The 22,553-nt window shown below is 51.2% G+C and overlaps 1 protein-coding gene across 2 annotated transcripts in view; it reads right to left on the reverse strand.

Moving 5' to 3' along the window:
- Positions 1 to 22,553, reverse strand: part of RICTOR (RPTOR independent companion of MTOR complex 2) — a 1,569,237-nt gene that overhangs the window by 439,235 nt on the left and 1,107,449 nt on the right. For both annotated transcript variants that reach the window (XM_086960557.1, XM_086960556.1), the window contains exons 32-33: positions 18,634 to 18,811; positions 7,064 to 7,148 (exon numbers count right to left, since the gene is read on the reverse strand). In XM_086960557.1, coding sequence (XP_086816683.1) covers positions 7,064 to 7,148; positions 18,634 to 18,811 — 263 coding nt within the window. The remainder of the gene's footprint in view (positions 1 to 7,063; positions 7,149 to 18,633; positions 18,812 to 22,553) is intronic.

Below are 22,553 nucleotides of genomic sequence, written 5' to 3' on the forward strand. Positions count from 1 at the left end.
TGTTCGACCAAGGGTGCTCCATTGCATCCATTCTTGACTTGCTCACTGAATCTAACTCTGAATTCTCTGCCCGTTTCACCTACATAGTCATACCCTAGGTTGCAGGGGCAGAGAATCAGGTAGATAACATTGGCAGTCTTGCAGCTGTTCATTTGTTTGAAGGAGGATGTTTGATTTTCCCACTGAAGAACATCAGTAACCATGGCAAAACTGCAAGCCTGACAGTTGCCGCATTTGTGAGTCCCTAAAACAGGGTTATTGCCCACGAAAGATTTCTGGACAAACTTGTGTTCTGGCTTGCAGGGAGACTTGACCAGAGAATTACGTAAGTTTTTGTTGCGAAGAAACGCAAACACAGGTCTGGGGAGAGGAGTACCCTGTCCGCAATTGAGAATATGCCAATTTGAGCTGATGATCTGGTGCATTTTATTGTTGACGTTGGAATGTCTGGTGATACAGACAAGTTTGTCTTCTTCCGTGGGTGTCTCGGTTTGGAAGAGTGATTTACGGTTATAGTATTTGGCCCTCTTAAAGGCATCTCTGATCACTCGCTTCGGATAGCTGCGATTGAGCAATTTGTTCTTCAGGAGCTCCACATGCGTATTGTACTCATTAATAGTGGTACAGTTCCTCCGGATGCAGGGGAACTGACTGAAAGGTATGCTGTCTTTTTGACACCGCAGATGATAACTTTGATAATGAAGAAGTGTGTTGCGTGCGGTGGGTTTGGTATACAGCGAGACCTCAATAGCATGCGCAGCGACCTGTATCCAGATATCAAGAAATTCAATCCTCTCTTTACTCATATTGGTTTAAGATGGGGATCACAAAGATTAATCCAGAGTAGAAACTCGGCGAGTTGTTTATCTGGGCCCCTTCAAATAAAAAAGATATCATCAATGAATCTGTTCCAATGATGAATGTTCTCAGAGAAGGGTGCCACCTCGGGGGTATGTTGGGTGGAATGGATATTAACTCCAGACAATAACCGTACTGTATAAGCTGCGTGACCCACCCGTCTGTGGTGATGGACTTCCAGACTGGCAGGAACTGTTGAAGTCTCCCCCCGACAGGTGTTGCGTGGTCGGGGGGCAGTGACAAGGCGCCACTGTTTGTTAGTGGCGGAGGATCTGGAGTTGTTGTTTCCACGACCTCTGCCTTTGGCGCGGTTTCCACGATATCCACCTCTACTTTGTTTGGTGTATGTGGTCTGCGTGCCGCCTTTATAGTATTGTGTGGTTTGGGAGAGCTGGCCTCTGGAAACACCTCTAGTGTTTGAGCGACGAAAAGAACCCACCCGGAACTGCTGGGACTGCAGAGCCCCCATGGACTCAGCAGTTTCAGTGTCTTTTTTGATTTTCTCCAAGGTGGTGTCCACCTCTGGGCCAAATAGATGATCAGGGTTTACTGTCTGATTGAGAATGGTGGTCTGTATTTCTGGCTTGAACCCGGAGATTCTGAGCCGGGCATGTCGTCTCAGCATGACACTAGTGTTAACAGCTCTGGCCGCAGTGTGGCCGCGTCCAGTGCACATTTAATATAAGCATTTGATATGAGCTTCCCTTCTTGGATGAGCATCTCAGCTGCCTCTTTGTATTCATCTGGCAGGTGCTGTAACAGGGTCTCCAGTGTGTCATAATGTGCCCTGTCATACCTGGCTAGAAGTGCCTGAGTGTTTGAAATGAGCCAGATATTGGCCGCTTGAGCTGCCACCCTTTTCCCTGATGCCTCAAAAACCTTAGATTCTTTATCTGGGGGAGGAGCATCACCAGTTGTTTGTAAATTTGCACTCTTCCGGGCATTAGAAACAACAAGAGAGTCCAACGGCAACTGTCCCTTGATGTAAGTAGGGTCTCCAGGCGCCGGTTTGTACTTCTTTTCAATCCTGGGGTTTATCACCCTGGCTCTGGTAGGCTCCTTAAAGATTTCCCCAGCATGCTTCAAGACACCCTTCAACATAGACAGAGTCTTGACAGTTCTCTCTGAGACGGAAAAGGTTTGTGAGAAGTTGGCCTGATATATAATGTTCACTATTCTAGTGAGCACTTTGTATCAGTCCAAACAACCCTTATTGATGATTGGTTGTAAGTCAACCTTATAGACCAGCTATCCTAGTAGCATGGATACGAGCAGTCTAAGGCTAAAGATTCGAGAGGGCGTGTTAAGCCAGCTGTTATACCACACATGTACCCCTTGAACACCTAGTGAAAGGACACCACACAAGTGTTATGAAAATAAACAGTGTATTTATTAAAATCACAACAGCCCTGTACTCTTTATGAGGACAGGGTACTAAGCACAAAACAAAACTCTTACGAAAATACTTAAGTTAGCACAGTATATACAAATGCCCGAGGGGCACGGAAAACCATATACTCTGAAAGTGGAATGCGAAATTACTAGCAGGTAAGTACAGTACTAATAGGCTTTGGAATCGCTAGGTCTTGACTATAGAATCTTCAGATTACTTCTAGGAGGCCTAGGGGACTCGGGTGCAGGGTGTGCACTCTCACGCGGGATGCGGGACAAAGTCTATGGTAGCTAGATTTCAGAAAGTTAGTGTTCTCGGGCGAACCCGACCTGGTAGGAGGAAAACGAAAGTGGATCCTGACCCTTAGATAGTGAGGCTATGCTGGGGCACCGAAATGCCGAATTTACCTAGCCCAGGGGCTGCAGCTGCATATGTCTCAAAAGACGTCCGGAATCTCTCCTCCCTTCCTCTCCCTCAACTGGATTTCAACTCCTACAGCGCGGGGATGCCCTTGGGTCACCAGGCGCTTTACAAATCGTTATTAAATTAAATTAAATTAATCCTCGTAGACGGACCAGGAGCCTGGAAGAAAGATGCTGGCAGGCGACCAGTGAAGAGAGTTCGAAGTGATCCAAGCCTGATCTTGAAGATGGATGACACCTGAAAGCAGAGGGGACCAAGTTCGTGACTACTAGCCAGTAGTCAGGTGGCACCAGGAGGGCACCGGATGGTAGTCACCTCGACTAGGTGAGTGGGTGACGCTGTGCTCTGCAGATCTCACGGACCAGGAGGCGTTGTCGGCGACCAGGATGGAGGAGCGAGCTGTCCCACGATGGATGAAGCTGTCAGCGTCGCTGGACCCAGGATTGGGCAACAAAGCCTTGGCAAATTCAAGCCCACGCGGTGGACTCAAAATGGCGTCTGGAGTGGACCAGGAGGGTCCGGGGTGCTTCTCTTGAAGAAGGAAGCAAGGGCCAGCCTGGAGCAACCAGACCAGCAGCAGTGATGTCGTCGGGCGTCGTTAAGAAGGCCACAAGCCAGCCGGCTAGTAGCCAAACAACGCGGTGAGCAGCAAAAAGCAGAAGGGCCCCACGCAGATCGTGGAGATGCTGGAGGGCTGATCTTCGGTGCTGGAGCTGCTCAGGGTTGGGGCTTCTCGGACCCCAAAGCACTCACCAGTGGAAGACTCGGTGGGCTTGTTGCAAAGAAGTCGTGCAGTCTTGGCGATCGTCGGTCCCTCGAGGTCTCGTCGCACTCACGGATCTCAGCTTGGCTGTAGAGGTGAGTAGAGGTCAGAGGTGCCAGGGAAGCCGGGTCTCGTCGAGCTGTGTCGTCGGATTCCTGAGGAAGGACTTGCAGCAGACCGCAGTGTTCTTAGGATGGTGCCCGCTGACGCAGGGTGACTACTCCTTAGCCACAAGGGAGAATCTTGAAGAAGAAATCTTGATGTCCTTTCGCAGAAAGTCGTGTCTTGATTCCAAAGATGATCTAATTTGAACAGGGGGCCCGCTCTTATCTTTATACTAAAAAAGGGGGCTGACCCGGTGACTAGGTCCTGCCTATGGGTGGGACTAGGAGGGGGGTGGTTACACCCCTCTCCCATGCCGGACTTTCCCCAGGCCAGGGGCTGGTGTGCCCCTGGAACTGGTTCTGACCGGCCTATGCGTAGTGAGCACCGGGGTGCCACTCAGCAGTCACCTTCCTGTAAAGCCCTGCCTACCCAGGATACACAAAACCCTGTTTGGGACGGTGCTAGCACCGCCCTCGACAGGAAACCCTTTGTCCCGGCTCCCCTCGCTGGAAGGACTCCCAGCTGCAGGGGGTCAGACTCGTGTCTGTGGTGGCAGCATCCATTTTGTGGAGCTGAGGCTTCAGTTTACTTTAACCGGGGTTCACAGTTACATACATGTTGTGTCCCTCTAGAAGGGTGGAATGCTAACCCCGTCGCCAGAATTGGCGAGGGGTTAGTATTCCAATTCGTATGACACCTTACTCGACATGTTTTGATAAAGCAATACCAAAGATAGCATTTAACCGCGGGGATTATAATGCACTTAAGAGTATATGGTATGCAATATCATGGAACAGCTATTAGGACTTGGTTCCGCAAGCTGCAGACAGGCTCAGCTCATGCCAGAGCACCATCTCACACGATTCCAAGCACTCTGCCTTCAGGATTGTCAAGGCCTGCCATAGGTGTGACTGATAGGAATCTGTGTGTCCATTTTAGGGTTAGATATAGGTATACTATATCTACAGCAAAGGGCGATTACACGACTTTGCCCCAGCTGTCCTGCAGCCAGTTGTGTCAAATTTAGGAGGCCAGCCAGGGGTGGCATAATACATGCTTCAGCCCCTGGTAGGCCCTGGGTACACCTATGCCCTGAGTTACAGGGTCTGATAAGGTGGCCCAGTACCAATTGGTAAATGCACCTAGGGTACACGTTGTAACTTAGAGAGAGAACAGCCAGGCTGTGGGTCTGATTGGCAGGACCACAGCCAGAGAAAGTCGTAAACCAGTGAAACAAAAGCAAAAAATCTGGGTGATCATAGGATTGCAGACCCTACTCTCCTACATGGTTGCTCTTCCAACGAGGATTGTCGATGCCTTATGGCCGGGACCACTGTTGTCGACTTCGGCACCGAGGACACCTTCTCGGGCACGTTGGTGGCCATTTTAGGGGAGAAAGCCTTCGGCGCCACTTTTGGCGGCAGCGTGAAGTGGATGGGCGTCGACGTCTTCTGAGGTTTATCGACAGGCTTCGAAGGTGGAGGATCTTTAGGCCCGACACTTGAGGCTGTGTCCTTGATGCGCTTTAGAGAGTCTGCCACCTGCTTGGAGAATAAGGAGGACGGCTGCGTCGACTCAACGGAATCCTTCGAGGCACCACCAGACGTGGACTCGTGGGTCGGTCCGATCTTGGCCTTGTCTTGTCGACGCGGAGGCTTGAGAACCTTCGAATCACCGAGCCCTTTGTCGGTGTCGACCGTCTTCGGCGCCGATTTGTTCGGGTCGACTGCCCTGACCTTTGTCTTCGGCGCACTAGACTTCGTCTCAACGCCCTTGAGCTGTTTCTTGGGGTCGATAACGCCCTTCTGCTTCGTCGGTGCCGACAGGTCCGAGGACTTCGAGCCGACCAAAGCAATACGCACTTTTAGTTTCGATGGAGGCAGCAGTGCTTTCACTTGCGTCGAGACCGGAGCTTTCACTTTCGGTTTAGATTTTGCAGGTTGCGGCTCCTTAGTAATGTCCGAAGCCGAGCCCGAAGTTGGGGCCGTAGAACTTTTTGGAAGATCTTGGGTAGGGCCTAGTGGCGATCCCTCGACCTGAGCCTTATGAAGCGTTTCGGCCCCAATGTCAGTTTGAGTTAGCTCCTCGCTCGAGCTATCTTCCATGGCCCCAAAGGCCCCGTCGTCGTCTCCTACCTCGTCGACGACTTCTTCCGCTTCGAGCATTTCAACATCCGCGTCGTAGTTGGAGTCTACCTCCGACGCGGGATTCGACAGGTTCTCACGAAGCTCCTGGTCAGCTCCTTCATCATCCCCGGCATCGAATATGTCCACAGGCGCCGGTGTCTTCTGCTGGGCTTTCCGGCGCGCAGCGCGTCGATGCAGAAGAGTCTTCGTGGATCGAAAACGGGAACAAGTTATGCAGCTGGCTTCATCATGATCCGGCGAGAGACACTTGTTGCACACCGGGTGGACGTCGATGTGGGGATACTTGGAGTTGCACATGGGACATCTCTTGAACGGGCTCCGTTCCATGATGGTTCGTCGATAAGGCCTCTGGCGTCGACCGGGCCTTCAGCGTCGAAAAGCACGCGGCTCTTCTGGAAATCCGGCTCAGAACTGAGCTGGAAAGAATCGGGCACCGAACGCAAGACTATACCGATGAAAACCTAAAGGCCGTTTGGCCTTAAGAAAACTTTAATATCGATTCCGACTAGAGTTAACCAATATACATCCGAACCCAATGGCGGAAAAAAACAATCTGAGGATGGAGTCGATGCCCATGCGCACTCTAGTCCAGGGGAGGAGCCACCTATCTCGTGATACTTCGAAGACTATTCCAGGACAACAATGTGCGATCATCCGGACCCAACACTAAGCGGCGATCTATGCACAGATATGAATTCAGCAGCCACATGCCTCGAACAAAGAAAGAACTGATGTCAGCGCGCATGGATGGCGCCTAAGTAGTCTTCGTGACGTCTTCCCGGGGCCTACGACACCAGCGACGGACGAGGAGCCGTACAACGCACCTTCAGACGCGAAAGGGTACTGCTGATGAAAACTTTCCGTATCCAGTCTGACGCATGGCGATATTCTAAGGTAAGAAATCTATCACTAACGTGTCTCTTTCACACATATATAAAAATGTGAGGTATCTATGTATCCAAAACCTACATTTTCTTTTTGGTTTGAAAAAGTACTCCTTGCAATAGTAGACCCTGGCTATTTTGTGGGTGGATATATTCCTTCTGAAATATCAGAATGCACTTACTCACTGTGAAGTTAACCAATGACTGAAGTGGGTTGACCGACTTCCACATGCTGGATGCTGCAGTGGATGGAACATGTGAAGGACATAAAAACATCCAATGGCTGAAGAAAGCTGGCTTGCCAAGAGCCCCTATAATTAAGTATATTATATATATGTAGTTTTAGCAAATTCTGAAGGTATTGGCTAATGCCGGACCTAACATTGAGCAATCATTGATAATAGCTGCAAGACTGCTCCGCTGTGCCAATCAAAATTGGACAAATTATATCAAAATACTTACAAAAACTGTAATATATTAAGCAGTTTACCTCCAATTTCAGGTACCAATATTCGTGCTGCACGGTCATCACTAGGAGGGATTGTTTTCTTTTGGAAATATGGTGTATCCTTTACCTGAAATCAGGTTATGGCACATTAATGCAACATGAGCATAACAATAACAACAATATATCTGTTGCTGTGTTAGTTTATGCGCTTAATATCAAATGTTTACAAATGATTTTCCCTTTCAAAAAGAAACATTTATAAGACACCTTACTTTGAATTGAATAACCTTTATTGTACAAATAACTAAAATCATAAAAAAAATTCACATCATGATAAAACCCAATAAATTATACATTTATAAAAAGGATTACAAAGATTTCTCACAATTAATAAGAAGTGGAAAAAGCAGTCACTGTCATGATATTAGTCATATAAGATAACCCCTGGACAGTGAACTGGTCAATCTAGCATTATTATTATGTTTTGTTTGTAGTGATACAGTTGTCTTTTGATGGCTCACTGTCTGTTGGTGATAAACACTTACCTTAGGTAATGCCTTTTCTGATACGGAGGCTAACTAACCGCCAAATCTTCACATCATATTATTCCCCAGGCGTTAAGACTAGATCTGGAAAATCGTGAGCAGCACTTCTGCATACCATTAGGTGGCATAGATCGGCTCGACATCCGCATTGATGTTGCAGTGCCCCTATAAGCACCACTCCGGCGCGTGGTCATCAGTTCCTTTTGTGAATATTTCCGCCCTAAAAACGCAGAGCTATGAAAAAACATTTTTTGACTAGTTTGCAAAATCTGATAGGATCCTTGGGTGAAGAGCCTAGTAGGCAAAGCGTTGAGGATGGGAGGTTTGGTGTGGATTCTGTGGTTTGACAGAGCTTTAACCAGAAATGGCATTACATAAGGTGAGTGACTTGTTCTTTTTGATAGAGACTTGCAATCACAGATTTCTCCCCGTAGAAAATATACCCAAGCAAAACCTTCCCGAAGGAGGGTCAGTGAACTGGCTCAAATGAAAAATTCCTGGGGGACCAAGCAGGCGAAATGCTCCTCATGACAGACCTGACAAACAAGTTACTTACCTTTGGTAACACCTTATCTGACTTTCTAGGTGTAGATTCCTTACCTTAGAATTAGACTGGATCCAAAATTGCTTTCAAGAGCAGTACCCCTATGCAGTAATAAGTGGCGTTGCTCGTCTATGCGTGGTGTCATCAGCATTACCCATGCTGGAAGTCCCTATGCAGGAGCTATCCCACCGATGTGCTAACGTCAGTTTTGTTCATGATTTTCCACACCTGGAATGTAGAGCCACAAAGAACACGGACCACTGGTGTGTCCGTGAGAAAGTGCCCTCTTTCTTGCATGGTATGCCCCCACATTTTGCTGAATTGCTGATGTGCTTTGACTGAGTGTGCCCTGTGCTCCTGCCAATCAGGTACCCAGGGCCTGTGTCCTTTCCACAAAACTGCATTGAAGACTACACCAAATTGGCATCTCTGGCCACATGTCAGCCCCTGGTAAATGGTACCATAGGTACTCAAGGCACTGTGACCAGAGAAGGCCCCTAGGGCTGTAGAACTTATGGTGCCACCCTTAGAGGCCATGTACCCAAACACACATACTGCCTTTGCAGGCTGAGTGTCTTGGTGCAGAACAAAACAAAGAGTCAACATGTCACACATCCCTGTGTGCCATGCCCACAAAACACTGCTCTGGCATCCATCATTCATCCTTCTAGCTGGGTCCCCTATGCAATTTGTGAGGGTATAGGTGCATGAGCCCTGTACCCCTACCGTACCCAGGTCCATTCCTGGGCACTGTAAGTGTAGTGCTGCCATTAAGATTATATGGTGCTGGGAGATTGTCATTACGAACTGCACAGCACCATAATGGTTGCACTTAAGACTGAGAAGTCTGGTATCAAACTTCTCAGCACATTAAACCCACACGGATGCCACTGTGGGATTAAATGTAAAATGCACGACATAGGGCATCTTAGAGATGCCCCCTGAAACTCAACCAACTCCCAGTGACCTGACTGAATGGCTGCCAAGGCTGCCACCACCAGACATGATTCCGGACCCCCTGGGTCAAGAGCTTGCTGCCCTCGGGGGCCTGAAACAATGCACATCCTGGGACGAGGTGCCACGCCTCCTCCCCCAGGATGGGCAGGGTTCACGAAGGAGAAGCTTCAAAGGCATGCCGCCTTTGTGAGCCTCTCCAGACCACTTGCTGTACTCAGCAACTGGTCCCCACTGGTTCTACCCCATCACTTTGGGCAGGAGACCCGACGGGAAAAACAAAATGAGGAAGAGAGATTTGCCCACCTCTGCCAACTCCACACTTAGGGTGGGGGAGGCGAGGTGAAGCGCAACCTCGAGACCCCGCCATCTTGAGGGTGGGGGAACCCAGCTAACCAGGGACAGGCTCCTGCCCCCCCTCCCACTGGAGAGTGGCAGAATAGGGGGTGTACACACCCCAGGGAAGGGACCCATTGGTCCCTGACCTTTACCTACCTGTAACGCCCCTAAATTTAGTATTTTGGGGCACCCTGAACCTTACTTCCTCAGATCCAGCAACACCAAGAAAAGAAGAAGGACGAGAAGCCGTTCAAAGCTAACAAGAGGACGATGCTCACTGACTTGGCCCCAGCCCTACAGGCCTGTCCCCCCTCAAACCTGCTCCTGCGAAACCCCGGCGTATCCAGCGGCCAGCAACCTCAAAAACCCCGGAGGAGTTGCCTGCATTCACTTTCCAAGCTGTCTCTCCCGTGAACACCGGACGTGTTTAAACTGCAGCTTCTGGTGCCAGCCAGAAACTGCAAATCTAGCACACTCTGCACCCGCCGAGCCCGGCCCGTGTTTGAGTGAACAAACACCACAAGGAGGTCCCCCCCGACTATCCTGACCCGAGACCAGGCGACCCCTGACCTGCCTCAAGCCTCCAGACGATGCCTGCAGCCTCAATCCAGAGGACACCCCCTATCGCGACCAGAGCGGGTAAGAAAATACAACATCCAAAGGCACCCCTGCACCCGACGCCCCACGGCCTTATGTGCCCATCCCAGCGGTGCCTAACCATCCCTCTACATCCCAACTTACCCCTCGAAATGGTGGTCACTCCTGGAAGATCCTCGTCCCCGAGCATGCTGTGTTTCTTTGTCCAGGAGAATCCCCATGGAAATCAACAGGGCACCCTATCTCAAAACAGCAGCTTGCACCCGGCTGCCCTAGCACAGCTGAGGGTGCCCCTTTGGTGCTAACTTGGTCCCCAACGCGCCCTAAGCTTAACCTTTGGAGTTTTGCTCTCACAAACCCTGTGGCCTGCTTGCCAGCCGCCTCCAACCGGAGTGCCCCTATCCTCCGTGGGATAACATTGGGTTTAACACACTGCACCCGGCCACTCGAGTGCCGCTGAGGGTGCAGCAACAGTGCATCACGTCGCCGCTCAATCTCCAAGCATGGAGGTGGAGACTGGACAGGTTCGGGTAGAGGACCGTCCCCTGATGCTGCGACAGAAGGTCCTCCTGAAGAGGCAGACGTACCGGGGATCGACTGACATACTGAGTAGCTCTGGATACCAGTACCTTCGTGCCCAGTCCGGAGTCACAAGGATGACTTGGGCCCAGTGGTGCTTGATCTTCTTCAGCACTCTGGGCAGTAGTGGTATAGGCGGAAAGGCGTACAACAGACCGCAACTCCACTCGCGCCGAAAAGCGTCTCCGAGCAAATGTCGCCTTGGAAATTCCAACGCGCAGAACTGATGACATTGCGCGTTCTCTTCGGTGGCGAATAGATCTAACCAAGGCTCTCCCCACTGCAGAAAGAGACCTTGCGCCACGTCCGAGTTCAGACGCCATTCGTGATCCATCATGCACCGGCGGCTGAGTTCGTCCGCCCTGGGGTTCAGAGAACCTGCCAGGTGTTGAACCATCATGGTCACGCCCTGATGTTCCAGCCATTGCCAGAGGCGCGGAGCCTCCTGGCAGAGGGTCCACGACCCCACCCCGCCCCGTTTGTTGCAGTACCACATGGCGGTGGTGTTGTCCGTGAACACCTGCACTACACTCCCTCGGACAGAGGGGAGGAATGCCTTCAGTGCTAGACGAATCGCCCGTAGCTCCAAAAGGTTGATATGGAGCCGGGACTCCGGCGGAGACCAGAGGCTTCTGATCTCCGCCTCTTCCATGTGGCCTCCCCAACCCTGGAGGGACGCGTCCGTCATGACTACGTGCTCCGGTTGGGGAAGGGAGAGGGATCTGCCACAGACCCAATCGCGGTCCGTGAGCCACCACTGCAGCTGTCTCGCAGTGCCCTCCGAGATCAGGACGTGGTCGGATAGGTTGCCCTGATGCTGGGCCCACTGAAACTTCAGGTTCCACTGCAGAGCCGGCATCCGCCACCTGGCGTGATGCACCAGTAGGATGCAGGAGGCCATCAGCCCCAGAAGCCGCAGCGTCAACCTGACCGAGATCCGGGACAACGGCTGAAAGATGGGAATCAGAGCCTGAATATCCCGGACCCGCTGTTCGGGCGGATAAACCCGAAACTGCGCCGAGTCTAGAACCGCTCCGATGAAGAGGAGCTTCTGAGAGGGGCACTGGTGTGAGTTCGGCACATTGATGGAGAACCCCAGCTGGTGCAGGAGGTCTGCCGTCGTCTGGAGGTGGCTGACTGTATGGGGCGAGCCCTCTTCAACAACCAGTCGTCGAGGTAGGGGAAGACTGAAACCTCTAACCTGCGCCGATGAGCTGCGACCATCGCCATCACCTTTGTGAACACCCGTGGGGCGCTGGTAAGGCCGAAGGGGAGCACGGTGAACTGAAAGTGCTCTTGGCCAACCGTGAACCACAGGTGGCACCGGTGGGCCGGCAGGACGGGGATGTGGAAATAAGCGTCCTGCAAGTCCAACGCTACCATCCAGTCTCCTGGGTCCAGGGCAGCTAGGACCTGAGCCAGTGTCAGCATTTTGAACTTCTCATTCCGGAGGAAGCCGTTGACGTTCCTTAGGTCCAAGATAGGGCGTAGGCCCCCTTTTCCCTTCTTGGGTACCAGAAAGTAGTGGGTTCTGCGGTGGCATGGCTGGAGGAGTCGCCGAAGGGGAGGGAGTAGCCCCTTCGGACGATCTGCAGCACCAACCTGTCCGATGTGACAGTGCGCCAGTGGGAGTGGTGAGGGCGAACCCTGCCCCCCACTGGCGTCACATGGGCCTGAAAGCACGGACTAGGAGGGTTTTGAGGCAGATGCTGGGGGGGAAGGTGTGGACAGACCTCGCCGTTGTCCCCGACCGCCACCACGGCGGTTTCCACGGCCACCACCGCGTTGGGTATTACCCTGCGGAGCGTGGCTGGCAGCACGTGTGGGTGCACCCCTTCCGTGGCCACCAAAGGAGTGAAAGGCAGCCGATTGCTGGCGTGGGGCCGAGAGGCCCAAGGACTTGGCCGTAGCCCTGGAGTCCTTAAAATGCACAAGTGCATGGTCTGCTTTGTCGCCAAAGAGGCGATGGCCATCGAACGGCATGTCCATAAGTGTGTTCTGGACATCGGCCGAGAAGTTGGATTACCTCAACCAGGCGTGGCGTTTTACCGCCACCGTCGTTGCCATCGCTCTACCCAGTGAGTCGGTGGTATCCAGTCCACACCGGATAGAATATCTGGCTGCATCCCGACCTTCCACAAGGGCTTGGCCGAGTTTGGCCCGTACCTCCAACGGACACTGTGGCAGCACTTCCGTGACCATATCCCACAGGGAGTGGGTGTAGCAGCCCAAGAGGCATGCGGTGTTAGAAGACCACAGTCCCAGACTAAGGGATGAGAAGATCTTTTTGCCATACTGCTCATACCTCTTGGATTCCCTGTCCGGCGGAGCCGACGGGAATGCGGTTTGGGTATTGGAGGCCTGGATGACCAGGCTCTCTGGGGTGGGGTGGGTGGACAGGAAACATGGGTCACCCGGGGCCGGGCGGTGGCGTCTGGCCACGTTCCTATCTACGGGCGAACCCGTAGCGGGCTTGGACCAAGTGCCCAAAAGAACGTCAGTTAAGGCCTCGTTAAACGGCAGCGGAGGCTCGGCTGAGCGTGACTGCGGCTTAAGGACCTCAGTGAGGAGGTTAGTCCTCACGGCCGCGACGGGGAGCTCAAGGCCCAAGTCCTTGGCTGCCCTCATCAACACCACACTATAGGTTGCCCCCTCCTCAGTAGCCACGCTAGGAGGGGAGACAAAGCCAGTGTCAGGCGAAGTGTCTAAACCACTGGCTTCCCCAAGTTCACCTGCCCAATCCTCATAAGACTGGCACTCACCTGTCAGAGGGTCCTCAGACCCTCCCAATCCTCCTTGTGAGAAGGTGGCCTGATATGCAGTGCTCACTATTCTAGTGAACACTATGTATCAGTCCAACAACCCTTATTGATGATTGGTTGTAAGTCAACCTTATAGACCAGCTATCCTAGTAGCGTGGATACGAGCAGTCTTCGGGCTAAACTCTAGAGGGCGTGTTAAGCCAGCTGTATTACCATCACATATACCCCTTGAACACCAAGTGAAAGGACACCACACAAGTGTTATGAAAATAAACAGTGTATTTATTTAGATCACAACAGCCCTGTACTCTTTATGAGGACAGGGTACTAAGCACACAACAAAAACTCTTATGAAAATACTTTTAAGTTGTACAATTTACACAAATGCCCGAGGGGCAGGAAAAACCATATACTCTAAAAGTGGAATGCGAAATTACTAGCAGGTAAGTACTGTACTAATAGGCTTTGGAATCGCTAGGACTTCGTTACTGAACCTTCAGATTACTAGTAGGAGGCCTCGGGGACTCGGGTGCAGAGTGTGCACTCTCACGCGGGATGCGGGACAAAGTCTATGGGAGCTAGTAAAGGCAAAGTTAGTGTTCTCGGGTGAACCCGATAAGGTAGATCGAAAACGACAGTGGATCCTGACCCTTGGATAGTGAGGCTATGCTGGGGCACCGAAATGCCGAGTTTACCTAGCCCAGAGGCTGCAGCTGCATAGGTCTCAAAAGACGTTGGGAATCCTCGTAGACGAACCAGGAGCCTGAAGAAAGGAGTTGCTGGCAGGCGACCAGTGAAGATTGTTCGAGTGATCCAAGCCTGGATCGAAGATGGATGACACCTGAAAGCAGAGTGGACCAAGTTCGTGTCTACTAGCCAGTAGTCAGATGGAACCAGGAGGGCACCGGATGGTAGTCACCTCGACTAGGTGAGTGGGCGACGCTATGCTCTGCAGTCTCACGGACCAGGAGGCGTTGTCGGCGACCAGGATGGAGGTGCGAGCTGTCCCACGATGGATGATGCGGTCGACGTCGCTGGACCCAGGATTGGGGCAACAAGTCTTGGCAAATTCAAGCCCACGCGGTGGACTCAAAATGGCGTCTGGAGTGGACCAGGAGGGTCCGGGGTGCTCCTCTTTTGGAAGGGAGCAAGGGCCAGTCTGGAGCAACCAGACCAGCAGCAGTGATGTCGTCGGGCGTCGTTAAGAAGGCCACAAGCCAGCGGGCTAGTAGCCAAACAACGCGGTGAGCAGCAAAAAGCAGAAGGGCCTCACGCAGATCGTGGAGATGCTAGGAGGCTGGACTTCGGTGCTGGAGCTGCTCAGGGTCGGGGCTTCTCGGACCCCAAAGCACTCACCAGAGGATCCCTCGGCGGTCTTGCTGGATAGAAGTCGTGCAGTTCTGATGATGGCCGGTCCCTCGAGGTCTCGTCGCACCTACGGTTCTCAGCTTAGCTGTACAGGTAGGTAGAGGTCAGAGGTGCCAGGGAAGCCGGGTCTCGTCGTGCTGGTCGGTCGGATTCCGGAGGAAGGACGTGCAGCAAACCGCAGAGTTCTTAGATGGTGCCTGCGGATGCAGGGTGACTACTCCTTTGTCACAAGGGAGAAATCTTGAGAAGAAGTCTTGAGTTCCTTTCGCAGAAAGTAGTTTCAGGATTCAAAGATGATCTAATTTGGAAGGGTCCCCGCTCCTGCCTTTATCCTAAAGAAAGGGGTGGGTACGCGACTAGGTGCTGCCCTAGGGGTGGGACCAGGAAGGGGGGTGGTTACACCCCTTTCCCATGCCGGACTTTCCCCAGGCCAGGGGCTGGTGTGCCCCTGGAACTGGTTCTAGCCGGCAGATGCGTAGTGAGCACCGGGGTGCCACTCTGCAGTCACCTTCCTGTAAAGCCCTGCCTACCCAGGATACACAAAACCATGTCTGGGATGGTGCTAGCACCGCCCCTGACGGGAAACCCTTTGTCCAAGCTCTCCTCGCTGGAAGGACTCCCAGCAGCAGGAGGTCAGACTCGTGTCTGTGGTGGCAGCATCCATTTTGTGGAGCTGAGGCTTCAGTTAACTTTAACCGGGGTTCACAGTTACATACATGTCGTGTCCCTCTAGAAGGGTGGAATGCTAACCCCGTCGCCAGAATTGGCGAGGGGTTAGTATTCCAATTCGTATGACACCTTACTCGACATGTTTTGATAATGCTATACCAAAGTTAGCATTTAACCGCAAGGATTATAATGCACTTAAGAGTATATGGTATGCGTTATCATGGAACAGCTATTAGGACTTGGTTCCGCAAGCTGCAAACGGGCTCAGCTCAGGCCAGAGCACCATTTCACATGATTCCAAGCACTCTGCCTTCAGGATCGTCAAGGCCTGCTATAGGAGTGACTGATAGGAATCTGTGTGTCCATTTTAGGGTTAGATATAGGTATACTATATCTAAAGCAAAGGGTGATTACACCACCTTGCCCCAGCTGTCGTGCAGCCAGTTGTGTCAGATTTAGATGGCCATCCAGGGGTGGCCTAATACATGCTTCAGCCCCTGGTAGGCCCTGGGTACACCTATGCCCTGAGTTACAGGGTCTGATAAGGTGGCCCAGTACCAATTGGATAATGCACCTAAGGTACACATGTCAATTTAGTGAGAGAACAGCTAGGCTGTGGGTCTGATTGGCAGGCCCACAGCCAGAGAAAGTCGTAAACCAGTGAAACAAAAGCAAAAAATCTGGGTGATCATAGGATTGCAGACCCTACTCTCCTACACTCCTCATCACCCATCACCTGGTACTCAGGGTCAGTAAAGGATGGGGCTGGTTCATGGAAAGTGAACTCCCCAAACGGCGTCTGAATCGGTGCCGTTCCGGCGCCGGAACCGGGTTGAGGGAGGCGTCGGGGACGGCTCCACCCGAGGACGGCGCCGGAGGTGACACCTGTGGGGTCGGCGCCAGGGAGGTCGTTAAAACCACCGGCGACGACCAGGATCCGGAACCGGATCCAGTGGGGCCCTGCGATGCCGGGCCCTAAGGCGCCGGCGGCGTCGGGGCCGAAGCCCCCGACCCGCTAGGACCCCCAGACGGGGCCGCTGGGCCCGAAGGCGCAGCGGAACCCGTCGGGGGAGAGAGGGACCTCATGGCCATGAGGAACCGCTCAATCTCCCCCGGCGTCGCGTTAGGCCCAGGGCCCGGAGGGTATGAAGCCGGACGCGATGCCTGCGACTCAGACGGAGCCGCGTGGGCGGTGCCACCTGAACCCCCGGCCGCGTCGCGGGAGCGTCGGGGGGAGTTGGAAGAGCGATGACATCACTTCGACTTCTTGTGCTTACCTGACGACTTCGACCGTGAGGAGTGATGTCGACTCCCGGAGCTATGATGGCTCCGCTCCCGCGACCGGTCCCTCGACCTCCGTCCGGACCGGGACCTCTCTCGGCGCGGGGCCGACTGCCGGAGTTCGAGTGGGTTACGGGACCGCTCCCGTCTAGCTTTCGAAGTAAGGGCCCAGCAGTCGACGCAGGCCTTGTCGTCGTGGTCGACGCCGAGACAGTGGAGACACCGACGGTGAGGATCCGTGACCGACATCAGTCCATCGCAATCTTCACAGGGTTTGAAACCAGGCATTTCCCTATCGGCACCGATCAGAGTCGAAGACTCGAAAAGGATGATCAAAAAGATCAAAAAAGAGTTAGTTAAAAAGTGACTAAGGTACCACTTTTTCCGGATCTGAGCTGCTGGCGCGGAAAAAAGAAGAACTGACATCAGCACGAGGAGGTGGCGTCTAAGTACTCCGACGACGTCATCACAGTGCCCACGATGCCGAACGCGGAGCCGCAGACGACGCCTACCGACGCGCAAGGGTACTGCTACGCAAAAATTTTCGGATCCAGTCTGACGCCTGGGGATATTCTAAGGTAAGAAATCTATCACTAACTTGTCTCTTTCAGATAAGAAGGCTCCGAAGGCGCGGTCTGTCGCGCGCTTGTACACACTGCTTAAAGCGAGCAGAGCCCACGGCTCCTGTGGTGTCTGCGGAACAGATGTGCGCCTGCCATTCTGGGCTCCCTGACAAGCGAAATGCGCAATTTTTCTGAATCAAAAATGTTTTACGTCAAGAACTAAAGCATAACACGTGCAGTATTAGAATATGGTTTATCAGTCCGTGGGCGTCAACCAAGAGGAAATGGACCCCTTTGTTTTCATACTTCTGAATGTTCGGAGTTGCGTGTGCAGGCGGCGCTAAAGTTATCGTGATCGGATTCAGGCGATATAGCCACATGGCAGCTGTGCGCATTGAATGCGCTTCTGCGCATAACAGCAAGCATGTGGCTGGAAAAAGCTTGTGGGCAGCACTTTGAAAACTCGCTTCTAAATGTCTCTGAGAGCAGCGCATGCGCTGAGTCAGCGAGACCTAAAAAGCATTGTTATTCAATCAAAAATCAAATCCTTCAACTTATCTGTGGGCACTGCGTTCAACAAGCTCTGCCCATGCCTGCCAAAATTATGGGACAAAAGCTGTTCCTAAAGATTCACCCAACATTTTGCAATTGTTTCACAAGTTTGTATTAATAACCTGGATCTGTGATTAAAATGGTAATTAACTTGTGGTGAACACAGTTTATCATGATACTACTTACTGTAGTTCATACTAAAACAAATATATTATATATCACATTTCATTTGTGCGCTGTCCTTGTTGAATATGCAAGTGCAGGAAACCCCTGCGGTATGCTTAAAAATGAATGGGTCTTTAAGAGGTTGGTGGATGAGGGGGACAACCAACTAAACAGGCAGATGTCTTGCCCCATCAACTTTGAAGCATCACTGCCTTTTTCAGAAGTGGAGGAAATGCTGAATTTTGACAAAGAAGCCTCAGCTGGATACCCTGTCGGAAAGCCATAATTGGTGCAACATCCGCTATAGTACTGTTTAAATACAGGTGATTTTTCACTTCCAGGGTCCTCCATGCAAGGCATTACCAGGCATCACCAGAAAATTTACAAAAATACTCAGAGAAAGTGCAATTCCTACATGTTGGGGACATTTGTTTTTTGTTTTTCAAAAATCAATCTCTGCTTTTTTGGGGGGTTGGGAGGCTGCTTCGGGAAAGCAAGAAAATAATGGAGACGAATGCATAACATTGACGAAAGCATTCTTGCGTAACAAAGACAACAAAAGTGGGCAGTTACACAGCACAGGAGCCCGACCCTGGCAGACAACTCTAATCTTATTCTCATTTATAGCCCTCAAGCTAAACTGGCAAAAGTTAAACACAATTAAATGGGAAGAAAAACACTATAATTTACAAACCTGGAATATTTCATTAACATCCATTGGGAGGGCAAGGCCAATGTAGTCATCTGAACTGCCATATGTAGCATTTGATACCATAGAACGCACGGATGAGGAGCGATGAAGGGTATTTTGATTAATAGGACTTAATAAATCTTCCTTATCTAAAGATGCATAACTTAAAGCTCTTGTAAACCTGATGGAAATAAAATAAAAATAACAATTTAAATATTTTATTACCAGAATGAAATTCTTACATGCTATTTGTACTCTGCAATACAGTTGTGCAAGGTAGACAAGGAAGAATTATGTTACTTACCCTGTAAGTATCAGTTCCTGGCATGTAGAGCTGTATATTCACATGCTTTGCATACTCCTGCAATCTAGTGTTGGATCAGGATGTTTGCAAGCTGTTTTTCTTCGAAGAAGACTTATTCAGTCACAAGGTAAGGTGGTTCCTCCTTTTGGTGAATCTGCACATGGGCATCAACTCCATTGGTAGACTATTTTCACGCAAGAGGGTGAGAATGGAGTAAGTAAGTGTGGTATACAGGTGCCCATGTGTATGTAGTATGAATAACAAGGACTGCAACAACCACAGGTGTCAGGGGAGGAGGAAGGGTACATGTGAATCTTCAGCTCTAAATGCCAGGAACAGATGCTTACAAGGTAAGTAACAATCCGTTCAAGGCACGTGTGCTGTACATAAACATGACATGCTTTGCATAGATTATATAGCAGTACCCTCCAAAAGTGTTGGCTAACCAGTGGGTGTTGCAAAAGGTGTTTTAGCATTACTTGTCCTACATTAGCTTGTTGACGTGCTAATGCATCCACACAATGATGTTTGGTAAATGTGTGGACATTACATATGTCAGCCTTACATATGTCAGCCAAGGGAATGTCACCTAAAAAGGCCAAAGATGCTCTTACGTTGCCCGCAGAATGTGCTCTAGGAGGTAAGGTTAAAGTTCTTTTAGCCTTAACATAACACGTTTGAATACATTTAACAATCCATGTAGAAATATCAGATTTATAAACAGGTGTTTCTTTTTTTAAAAAACATTTGTTTATTGGCATTTCCAATATTATTCACCATATTTCAGATACATGCATATCAATCAGCACTTTTTATAGGAATAGGTGTTCCTTGACAAGGTGGCGCAAATGCAACAAAAAGTTGTTTTGTTTTACAGAAATGTTTCTTGACGAGGTGGTCCAAAAAAAACAAAAAGTTGTTTTGTTTTACGGAAATGTTTTATTCTATCAACAGTTCAATAGTGCTCTTTTAACATCAAGTGTGTGAGAAGGTGGCCTGATATGCAGTGCTCACTATTCTAGTGAACACTATGTATCAGTCCAGCAACCCTTATTGATGATTGGTTGTAAGTCAACCTTATAGACCAGCTATCCTAGTAGCGTGGATACGAGCAGTCTAAGGCTAAAGACTCGAGAGGGGGTGTTAAGCCAGCTGTTTACCACACATATACCCCTTGAACACCAAGTGAAAGGACACCACACAAGTGTTATGAAAATAAACAAGTTATTTATTAAGATTCACAACAGCCCTGTACTCTTTATGAGGACAGGGTACTAAGCACAAAACAAAACTCTTACGAAAATACTTAAGTTAGCACAGTATATACAAACGCCCGAGGGGCACGGAAAACCATATACTCTGAAAGTGGAATGCGAAATTACTAGCAGGTAAGTACAGTACTAATAGGCTTTGGAATCGCTAGATCTTGACTATAGAATCTTCAGATTACTTCTAGGAGACCCAGGGGACTCGGGTGCAGAGTGTGCACTCTCACGCGTGATGCGGGACAAAGTCTATGGTAGCTAGTAAAGACAAAGTTAGTGTTCTCGGGCGAACCCGACCTGGTGGGAGGAAAACGAAAGTGGATTCTGACCCTTGGATAGTGAGGCTATGCTGGGGCACCGAAATGCCGAAGTTACCTAGCCCAGGGGCTGCAGCTGCATAGGTCTCAAAAGACGTCGGGAATCCTCGTAGACGGACCAGGAGCCTGGAAGAAAGAAGTTGCTGGCAGGCGACCAGTGAAGAAAGTTCGATGGATCCAAGCCTGGATCGAAGGAAGATGACACCTGAAAGCAGAGGGGACCAAGTTCGAGACTACTAGCCAGTAGTCAGGTGGCACCAGGAGGGCACTGGATGGTAGTCACCTCGACTAGGTGAGTGGGTGACGCTGTGCTCGCAGATCTCACGGACCAGGAGGCGTTGTCGGCGACCAGGATGGAGGAGCGAGCTGTCCCACGAAGATTGAAGCTGTCGGCGTCGCTGGACCCAGGATTGGGCAACAAAGCCTTGGCAAATTCAAGCCCACGCGGTGGACTCAAAATGGCGTCTGGAGTGGACCAGGAGGGTCCGGGGTGCTTCTCTTGAAGAAGGAAGCAAGGGCCAGTCTGGAGCAACCAGACCAGCAGCAGTGATGTCGTCGGGCGTCGTGTAGAAGGCCACAAGCCAGCCGGCTAGTAGCCACACAGCGCGGTGAGCACGCAAAAGCAGAAGGGCCCCACGCAGATCGTGGAGATGCTGGAGGGCTGATCTTCGGTGCTGGAGCTGCTCAGGGTTGGGGCTTCTCGGACCCCAAAGCACTCACCAGTGGAGCACACAGTGGGCTTGTTGCAAAGAAGTCGTGCAGTCTTGGCGATCGTCGGTCCCTCGAGGTCTCGTCGCACTCACAGTTCTCAGCTTTGCTGTAGAGGTGAGTAGAGGTCAGAGGTGCCAGGGAAGCCGGGTCTCGTCGAGCTGGGTCGTCGGATTCGTGAAGAAGGACTTGCAGCAGACCGCAGTGTTCTTAGGATGGTGCCCGCTTGACGCAGGGTGACTACTCCTTAGCCACAAGGGAGAATCTTGAAGAAGGAAATCTTGATGCCTTTCGCAGAAAGTCGGGTCTTGATTCCAAAGATGATCTAATTTGAACAGGGGGCCCGCTCCCATCTTTATACTAAAAAATGGGGCTGACCCGGTGACTAGGTCCTGCCTATGGGTGGGACTAGGAGGGGGGTGGTTACACCCCTCTGCCATGCCGGACTTCCCCAGGCCAGGGGCTGGTGTGCCCCTGGAACTGGTTCAGACTGGCCTATGCGTAGTGAGCACCGGGGTGCTACTCAGCAGTCACCTTCCTGTAAAGCCCTGCCTACCCAGGATACACAAAACCATGTCTGGGACGGTGCTAGCACCGCCCCTGACAGGAAACCCTTTGTCCAGGCTCCCCTCGCTGGAAGGACTCCCAGCTGCAGGGGGTCAGACTCGTGTCTGTGGTGGCAGCATCCATTTTGTGGAGCTGAGGCTTCAGTTAACTTTAACCGGGGTTCACAGTTACATACATGTCGTGTCCCTCTAGAAGGGTGGAATGCTAACCCCGTCGCCAGAATTGGCGAGGGGTTAGTATTCCAATTCGTATGACACCTTACTCGACATGTTTTGATAAAGCAATACCAAAGATAGCATTTAACCGCGAGGATTATAATGCACTTAAGAGTATATGGTATGCGATATCATGGAACAGCTATTAGGACTTGGTTCCGCAAGCTGCAGACAGGCTCAGCTCATGCCAGAGCACCATCTCACACGATTCCAAGCACTCTGCCTTCAGGATTGTTAAGGCCTGCCATAGGAGTGACTGATAGGAATCGGTGTGTCCAGATTTAGGGTTAGATATAGGTATACTATATCTACAGCAAAGGGTGATTACACGACTTTGCCCCAGCTGTCATGCAGCCAGTTGTGTCAAATTTAGGAGGCCAGCCAGGGGTGGCATAATACATGCTGCAGCCCCTGGCAGCCCTGGGTACACCCATGCCCTGAGTTACAGGGTCTGATAGGGTGGCCCAGTACCAATTGGAAATGCACCTAGGGTACATGGAATCCATTTTAAAGAGAGAGCAGTAGGCCTGGGGTCCTGATTGGCAGG

This window comes from Lissotriton vulgaris, chromosome 3_1, assembly GCF_964263255.1.
Source record: "Lissotriton vulgaris chromosome 3_1, aLisVul1.2, whole genome shotgun sequence".
In the NCBI taxonomy this organism is placed as follows: Eukaryota; Metazoa; Chordata; class Amphibia; order Caudata; family Salamandridae; genus Lissotriton; species Lissotriton vulgaris.